A 9,637-nucleotide genomic window follows, 5' to 3' on the forward strand; every position below is an offset into this window, starting at 1 on the left:
AACTAAACTAAGAGAATAAACTAGTGAATTACACCACAATCTGATGAGCAAGTTAACCTAACCGATTAGTTACTTTATAACTGAATAAAACTATCAATTGAATTACATTACATCCATTTCTTCATTTCATCGTGAAGATTTCGTATCTGTGCTTCAAGTCCACGGCTAAGGCATAATGAAACAAAAACACAGCTCCATAATGGGCAACAGTAAGAGAAGTGCTTTCGCATCACTGCACATAAGCAGACAAGTTCGCCCCTGGAAATTTTTCCTTTATTACGTGATTTCGGTATAGCACCACATTTTTTCAAAAACAACAGGCAACACTTTACAACAAGTAAAAACCAAAACAGCACGCAGAACACAACGTATACCACGTGTTACGAAGAAAACGGATTGAAAAACTGACGGCAAAGACTTCAACGACGCCTAGAACACGCAAAGAAGCAAGTCGACAGACCATGGCACCACAAGCGCCCACTTTCCAACCGGCAGTGGTGTTCAAAGCCCGGACGGAAATCACGCTCGGCCCCTTTGTCTCTATCCACGGTCTTAACAATGGTGGGAACAAGTTCCTGCTCTCAAACGACTTGCAAAGAGCGTCAGAAATGTGGTTGCGCGGGTGGACGAGGAGGTGGGACTCGCTAGCCGCAGTGGGTGCTGACCTCTGGTGACTCTAAGTCGGCCGCTCCAGCGCTGCATAGCACTCGATGATGACCACGCGAGGGTCGTCCGCGGAGCGCCTCGCATTCCGCACTGCGTACGGCCTGCCATTCAGGCGAATCGCGTCCAACTCTAGCCGTGGCACTCCCTCTTGTTGGGGCCGGCAACTGCGCAGCAGTGGCTGTTCGTGCTCTGACAGCAGGTCCTCCTGCAGTAGTGACTGTCGATCCTGTTGTGACGACAGTTCCTGTTGTGAAGCCGGTCTCTCCTGTCGTGGCAGAGGTTCCTGCCGACTCAGCGGCGCTTCTCTTTGAGGCGACAGCTGCACGAAGCTGGCATCCGTCGGTGTGCATTGCAATTCTGGCCTATGCAGCGCCGAGTGAATTATGGTTGGCGGTCTTGGCGGAGATTGAATGTAGTAGGGACGACCCGAATGAAAGTTGTCCTCGGAAAGTACATTCCCGACGCTGGCGTGTAGGTCCCAGCTGAGGCTGTAGTTGTCACCTGGCCCTGCGGTGCGGAAGGGCGAGGCATAGTGAAGAGAGAATTATTGCGGGGTCAACGCAATGTATACTAAACAACAACGACAGCAACCACAAAATTTTTTCGATGCGAAAAAGGTTGCAATAACGAGCTAAGTTTAGAGGCTCAAGATGCTTTATAGGATGGTATGGGATGAGATGAGATGGATGTTCAAGATTCTTTATAATTTACTAGCATAGTAAATATTGCATATTAGTTTTCTACCAATGATTGGTTGGATGGATGGATGGATGGATAGGGCTGAGCCCTTTAAATCTGGCGGCGGCTCAAGCCACCTAGCCATGACTTATGAAATTTTAATCTTGTCCTGGTTTTAGCCACCAATCAGATAACCTTCTCTTGGTTACTTCTACCCGCTAAAAATCTACGTTCCCTTCACTGTCCTTAAACCCCAATGCCCTCGATAAATCAGCCCCGCTGCTTTCAACTGTAGGGTGAAGCCCTTTACAGAAAAGTATCGGGTGTTCAGCAGTTTCCTCCTCCTCTCCGCACGCAACGCACAACGTGTCTATCTCATGGTCCCTGACTCTATATGTCTTAGTCCGCAAAACTCCCGTCCTGGTCACAAACAACGAAGAGCTTCCCCTACAATATCATAGATATTTTCTTTGGCAATTTCCTGCTTAAAGGCCCTGTATGTTCCCAGTGCCGATTACATCAGCATCCCTGTTTTCCATAGAGCTTTCTCTGTTCCCTTAACCGATAATTGCTGGTTTGCTGCCCCCCCCCCCCCCCCCCCCTACTGCTGTCCAGATATTTGCTTATCAATTTTATACTTCGTTTTCTCCATTTCGTGTCAATATTACCTTAGAGATCACTGCGGCGACCCGCAGAGGAAGAACTCGAAAGCATTGACGCCTCCTCGGTACTCTGAAATCATCCACCACAACCATCGGACGATTACGCAGATTCAAGGTCATGTTGCGAAACAAGAACGATGCAGCTGTTGCTCCCGGCAAGTTTAGAGCAAGGTACAAATCCTGTGTAGACACATCCATATTAGCGGACCGCAGCGGTGGCCGAGTGGTTGAGCATCCGCCTCGCATGCGGGAGGTGCGGGGTTCGATCCCCAGTGCCGCCGGGTACCCACCGGTGATGCAATGGGTACAAGCTTTCCCCTGGTGTGGTGCTCGGCTTGTTTAGGGTGAAATGCTTGGGAAATGGGTCTTTGACCCCACCTTGAGAAATCGAAAATACCTTGTGCCATGGCGCTCTTTGGCCTCAGATGCCCTTGCGCCATAAAAATCCATAATCATCATCATCAACATCCATATTAGCAATAATTAACATAGTAGTTAGGCAATTAATAAAATTTACTGGCTATTAATTAAACGTCCTCATTGATTACGATTATTGATTGCTATTATATTACCCAATTTCTTCCTTTCTACACTTGTTAAATATTCACATTTACTGTATTTACATCTTTTTTTACATTAATCACATATTCGTTTTCAAGTTTGGCGCCCGATCTGCTTTGCCGTCCGCCTACTATATCACCGTCCAGCCTAACGAAATTTGCTTCTAACGCTTAACTAATTACTCTATATCACTCGAACTTTTTCGCTTAATTATCACTCATGAAACATTTCAGTTCGATTAAAACTTCAATTCAGCTCCTTTGACTGTTTTCCCACCATTTTGCGGTCCACGGTAGTTTTCCCGTCCACTCACTATATCTACGCATGCTCTATTTCGACGGTTTTTCGACATTTTTAGCTCTAATTAGCTTTTCGTCCTATCGACATCATTTTTTTTGCGTATCATCCTCACATCATGCTGTTTCGATTGCAACCATTCGCTTGATCCTACCTATTCCGAAACCGCCCGAACGGATGCGGATGCGTTTTGATGACATGACCTCGCTGATACAGCCAATTAATGCTTTAGCATTGATAACGTACAGAACAACATACTGCACATTCCCTTTCAATAGCTTGCGCCATGAGATAAGCTTTATTTGCGGACAGTAACAGTGTCAACATAAACGGCTCCGTTCAATACTTTTTCTTTCCTGAAAACTACGTTAGACTGGACAGCCTCAATAACGATGTGACACTAAGGTGACTGGCATGCTCGGAAGCACGCGGACAGCGAGTTTTTCATCGTTTTCCCTTCGCTAGCACTGGCGTTCATCTCACGTATGTACTCTTTAGTGTTCTTTTTATTGTTTTTTATTGTAGGGTTGGTCGGCGAACGCCGACAGGTGCGGACGCGTGGCATATGAGCTCCGTGTTTTTCGGGTATTTTGACCCGCCTAAACCCTTTGGACTGCCTTCTTTTGGGGTGGAATCGACGCCGATAACGAAGAGGACCACGAGGACCCAAGATACGAGCTGGTAAGTCCGACATTTTGATTTTTATCGGTCCTTGAACTTCCCACCTGGTCGGCACGACAGTAGGCCTAGCTAGGCCTAACACGAATACGGGGCTCCGCGGCCTCCCCGGCCTCAACGAGAGGGGGGCGAAGACCGGAGAGAAGTCCCAGAAGAACACCCCTAGCGACAGACAGCCCACAATGACGGGCTTGAATAGCTTTATACCAGAAATGCCAGAAAATATGGACGAAGACTTCCAAGACACGACCGAAGAAAACCCCGTGCGGCAGAGTCGGGGGGGCTCCGTGAGAGCGACGAGACCGACGCATAACAGCAGCGACCCAGTAGGAAGAAACACGCAAGTTTCCGAAAACAAGGATATGGAACTGGATTGGATAGTCGTAGGGCCGAAGGTTCGGAGAAAGCAACAACAGATTGGAGATGCAAGGGACCCCGGGGAAGACGACCCCGGAGCCTCTCTTGGAGGGAATGCAAACTACGAGGGGAGCACCAGCTGCGCAGAAAGAAGCAGAAAAAGGAGGAGGCGAGAGGAGGAGACTGCCGCCGCTCCCGAAGGACGACTTAAAAGTAGTTCTCCGACCGAGAGGACTCACAGTCAAGGATTTGCAAACACACCAAGTGGCAAAGGCAGCAGCGGAGGCTACCGGGCACGAATGCAAGACAGGAGACTTCATCGTAAGACTACGAAATGGTTCTAACATAATAATCATCAGCACTGGCGACGAGATAGTAGCCAGGAAGATCAGAAATATCACGCAGCTAAAATTTGGCGATAAAACCCGCAGTCAACGCCCACGTGGCGGCACCGGAGGACACGGTGAAGGGAGTCATCCACGGGGTGGACCCAGGAACTACACCGGATGAGCTCAAGGACAACCTCAGACTACGCAGGCAGGGGGTGAAGATCCTGGCGGCCAGGATGCTTGGAAGCTCGAGCACGGCCGTCATCACCTTCGAAGGCACTTTTCTACCCAAGCAAGTGATCTACCATGGAGGAGAGATGTGGTGCTACGCATACAAACCAACGAGACAAGTCTGCTACAACTGCGGTCAGCAAGGACATCGGATGGACGTCTGTCCAAGCCCACAAACCAAGATCTGTAGGCAGTGCGGATGCCAGAACCCAGCGGAGGCACACCAGTGTACACCCAAGTGCATGCTTTGCGGCGGAGAGCACGTAGCCGGCTCGAAGGACTGCAAGCAGCGCCTTAAGCCAGCGAGCGAGCTACGCTGGGGACCTCAGCAGCAGCAAGGTCGGCGCAGAAGAAGCCGCAGCAGAGGAGGGAAACCGCGATGGTTCGGGGACGAAAGCAGAGACCCGTACAGAAGCAGGTCGCGGAGTCGCAGCCGCGGCAGACCCTGGAATCAAAACCAGGGGAGCGGACAAGACGAGTCCTTTCCACCACTGGACAGCGGAAGCAAGCAGCAGCAGCAGCAACAACAAAGACAACCCAAGCAGCAACAACAACAGCAGCAGCAGCAGAAGAAGAAGAACGGCGGCAACTCGCAGGTGAGCTGGCGGGACGGCCCTCCCAAATCGCTATATGCTCCGCACTCTAACACAAACGGAACACAAAACACACAAATCCAAAAACTATCAGAGGAAAACGCCAGTCTTAAGCGCGAATTGGAACAGTGCCGCGAAGAGATGAGGCAACTAAGAATACAGCTAGGAGAGATAATTAGGGAGAAACAAGAAATCAGGGCAGGTTTTGTACCAATAACGACACCAACAAAGATTGAGGAAGACTTACAACAGGATATAAGGCCGGACAGCCCAATAATGAAACTCATACAGGAGATGCGCAACGAGATACGCAACGAAATGCAGGGGATGCGTAGTGAAATGCGCAGCGAAATGCAGCAGACACAGCAGAAGGTAGCTATGCAAGAGCCGAGCTTCAGGAACTACGTTAAGAGTCAAACCACGCAGAGAACAATCAACGATGCGAGGGATAGGCTCTTTAACGAGCGCAGGTTCAGCACTGAAACCCCCAGCACGAGTAGCGCTAACCAAGCATGGCTGAGCGAAATCAACAATTAGAGCTATGGCAATGGAACTGCAGAGGCTACGCACGCAAGCAAGGCCTCTTGCAGCAGTACATATATTCCAGGGGAACCACACCAGATATTATTTTACTACAGGAAACAAACAACACGACACCATAACTCAGAGGGTACACATGTGAAGAGGGCAGCCGCATTGCCACCTTAATTAGTAACAAGGTGGTGGCCATAGAACACAAACAGATAGAGGACACAAACATAGATCACATAATCACAGAGATAATTCCCAAGAAGAAAGCGAAAGCCAAAAGCACCCTAATATTTAACCTATATAGTCCGCCGAGGCAAACAAATGGCGATTTGCTCAGGCTCTTTGCGGAGGCGAAGAGACTAGCAGGGCAAAACACCCTTCTCATAGCAGGCGATTTCAACGCCAAAAGCCCAAGATGGGGATACCCCAGAGATGACAAGAAGGGGCGTGGCATCTGCTTAGCGGCAGAGAGCACAGGGTGCGACCTCCTAACCGACGAGAGCCAGCCAACCAGACAAGGCAACAGCGTGAGCCCAGATACGAGCCCGGACCTCACCTTCGTAAGAGGCAACAAGCAGGTAGAATGGGAAAACCTTCTCGAGAACCTGCGTAGCGACCACTGCATAGTCAGAACCTGCATAGTGGCCGAGGGGGTCAAAAGGAAGATTGGCACGGCACGAATCACGGATTGGGACGCTTTCAGGGTGCAATGCACACAGCTGGAGGGCGAAATCGAATCCGTAGAGGAGTGGAGTCAAAAGCTTCGGCAAATCCAGGAGGGATACACGAAAGCTGTGGATAGAACAGAGCAAACACCGGAAGTAGATAAAAGGCTCATCGGGATATGGGAGGCAAGACGAGGGCTTACCAAGCGCTGGAAAAGGCAGAAGCTAAACCGAAAGCTTAAAAGGAAAATCGCTGAGATAACTGAAAAAGCAGAGCAATATGCAATACAACTGGCAAGGCAGGGCTGGCAGCAGTTCAGTAATTCGCTGAATGGCACGCTAGGCACGGCTAGGACGTGGCAGATTCTCCGAGCCCTCATGGACACAACCCAAAGAAAAACCGAAGGCAGCAAGTCGCTACAGAGACTGGTACATCAATATGATGGAACCGAGGAACAGCTGCTAGAGGAAGTTAGGATAAAATGCTACGGGAAGGATCAGATAGAAAGCTACAAGGAAGAGTATAAAGGTGAAGAGAATCTAAACATGGACAGGCCTATCACCAAGGAAGAGGTAATCGAGGCGGTAAGAGCGGCCACAAAGAACACGGCAACGGGAGCAGATAAAATCAGCAACTCACTAATCAGGAATCTCAGCGACAACGCCATAGACCAGCTAGTGCTGTACCTCAATAAGCTTTGGCAATCCGGCACGGTTCCGGCAGAGTGGAAGCACGCAATGGTGGTTATGATACCAAAGCCAGGCAAAAAGCTATCGATCGAAAACCTCAGACCCATTTCCTTAACATCATGTCTAGGTAAGCTCTACGAGAGGATAATCACCAAAACGATTCAAACACATCTGGAAGGAGGAAGGTTATACCCGGATAGCATGTACGGTTTTAGAGCGAACCTGTCCACCCAAGACATCCTAATACAGCTTAAGGAGGAGGTTCTAGCCACGATGCCAAAAGCAGGGGAAAACGTGGTCATGGCCCTCGATATAAAGGGGGCCTTCGACAACGTCAGCCACAACGCCATCATGGAGGGAATCAATAACACCAACTGCGGAAGAAGAGTCCATAATTATGTCAGGGCCTTCTTAAGCGATAGAACTGCGACAGTCGGGCTTGGAGGCCTTAGAAGCGACCCTTTCGGCACACCATGCAAGGGACTCCCCAGGGATCGGTCATCTCACCGATATTAGTCAACGTTGCGATGATCGGGCTTGCGCGGCAACTCAGGAGGATACCAGGGATAAAACACGCGATGTATGCCGACGATGTCACGGTATGGGTCACCCAGGGCTCTCTGGGGGAGAAGGAGGACAGACTACAGGAAGCAGCCGCGTGCGTGGAGAAGTACACCAGAGAAAGAGGCCTCAGATGCTCAACCGAGAAATCGCAGCTGCTGAGAGTCGGAAGACATCCCACTAAAGCGGAGCTGGAAGTCTACCTGGAAGGGCAGAGGATCCCAGAGAAAGACATGATAAGGGTGCTAGGTATGTGGCTGCAAAGAAGTAGGAAATGCAGCCACACCATCAGCCTAATAAGTAAAACAGCAGAGCAGGTAGGAAGAATGATCAGCAGAGTCTCGCATAGGCGGTACGGCATGAAAGAGGAAGACACGCTCAAACTCGTGAGCAGCCTGATAGTCAGCCGAGTCACCTATTCACTGCATTACCAGATACCAACCAAAGCCGACATGGAACAGATAGATGTAATATTAAGGAAGGCATATAAGACCGCCCTGCATCTACCTAGGAACACACCGAACGAGAAACTACTCCAGCTAGGGATTAGTAACACCTTCCAAGAGCTGACAGAGGCCCAAATCAGGGCACAGTATACGAGACTCCGAGGCACGCCAACAGGCCGGGAACTGCTGAAAAGAATAGGGGTGGAAACACAAGAGCGCCTTGACAGGTACAGGGACGTCCCGGATGGAATTAGAAAAGCCATTCGGGTCGCACCCCTGCCCAGGAACATGGATCCGAACCTGCACGAAGGAAGACGGAAAGCAAGAGCCGAGTATATCGAGCGAGGCTTAGCCAATCTGGAAAACACGGTCTTCACGGACGCGGCGCTGTACCTGGTGGATAGGAAGCGCACGGCCGCGGCTGTAGTAGTCGACCACCAGGGAGAACTGATCACCTGTGCAGCGGCAGAGGCTGCGGACGCAACAGAAGCCGAGGAGGTTGCCATAGCTCTAGCGGTCGCTTGCGGCTCCCAGGGAAACAAATCTCTAAACATACTTACAGACTCTAAAGAGGCATGTAGGAACTACACTAGGGGAAGGATAGGTGCCGCAGCCATGAACATACTCAGAAAAGCGCGTGTCTCGGACACAAAACACATACACAGCCTGGTTTGGATACCCGGACATGCAGGTATTAAGGGAAATGAAAGAGCGGACGGCCATGCTCGAGCGATGAGTTTCCGAGCGGGATTACCGGACGAGTTTTGCACCCGAGCCTGCGACGGGTGGTATGCAGAGCACCTGGCCCTATACAGGGGCTTAAGGTATAAATATCCTCCGCCACACAAGGCACTAACAAAGGAAGAGGCTACCGGGTGGCGCAGATTGCAGACTGGTATTTTTCCAAATTTACACATACTAAACAAGATGTTTCCGACACAATACAGAGCCACATGCCCGTGGTGCGGGGCGGTACCAACGCTGTACCACATCACATGGGAGTGTGAGCGAAACATAAAATTCCACCAACAAAAACACACAAGTGCGGAGCAATGGGAGAGCCGGCTCGTCAGCAGCGAGCTCACGGTCCAAAGGACCCTGGTGCAGCACGCTTACGAGGCAGCGCGGCTCAGCGGAGCCCTGGAATGAGGGCCCGACCTTGCGAAGACGGGATCCGGGATCGCCTGATATGAAGACGACGCGGATCCTGCTGCCGCCGAACTACGCAAATGTTCAATAAAAGTTTTTCACTGACTCTTTTTATTGTATACCGATGGGAAATATATTGCTACAATCTTGGCACCTCACATTATAGGGTACGACAATATGACACCTCACCACATGCTTTCCACAGCCTTCAAGCCGAATAATTAAAATTCGCGGCGTAGTATTGCCACAGATACATCCACACGGAAAGGGGGCAATGTACGGGTGCTTACATCGGCGTCCGTGTGATGGCTGCATCTCTCGCTGAGCGTAGTCCTGCAACGATGGTACGTGCAGCGCGTAGAGACGTTCCGCGTTGCCATGCGGCCATCCCACAAACTGTCGCTGCGGTTGCAGCTGCGGCTGTGGCTGCGGCCCTGCCTGTGGCTGGTGCTGTTCTCTTGAACGGCCGACCACCGACGGAAGCGCCATCTGTTGCGACGTGGCAGTGCCGATCAGCGGTGAGGCGCGGCTGGGCCTAGCCTC

At 50.6% G+C, this 9,637-nt stretch overlaps 1 protein-coding gene across 1 annotated transcript; it reads right to left on the reverse strand.

Annotated features, from left to right (window-relative positions):
- Window positions 1-264: 264 nt before the first annotated feature.
- On the reverse strand, window positions 265-9,637 carry LOC144109501 (uncharacterized). The gene is made up of 2 exons (XM_077642329.1): window positions 9,385-9,637; window positions 265-1,173 (listed from the first exon to the last, which is right to left on the reverse strand). Exons 1-2 carry the CDS (start codon window positions 9,581-9,583, stop codon window positions 677-679), a joined length of 696 nt encoding a protein of 231 aa, XP_077498455.1. The 5' UTR covers window positions 9,584-9,637; the 3' UTR covers window positions 265-676.

Source organism: Amblyomma americanum, chromosome 11 (assembly GCF_052857255.1).
Source record: "Amblyomma americanum isolate KBUSLIRL-KWMA chromosome 11, ASM5285725v1, whole genome shotgun sequence".
Lineage (NCBI taxonomy): Eukaryota > Metazoa > Arthropoda > Arachnida > Ixodida > Ixodidae > Amblyomma > Amblyomma americanum.

Coding starts and splice junctions, on each gene's coding strand:
- LOC144109501 (XM_077642329.1), bottom strand. CDS start 9,583: ATGGCGCTTCCGTCGGTGGTCGGCCGTTCAAGAGAACAGCACCAGCCA. Junction 1,174..9,384: donor GCCATCACACGGACGCCGAT/GTAAGCACCCGT, acceptor TCCGCACCGCAG/GGCCAGGTGACAACTACAGC.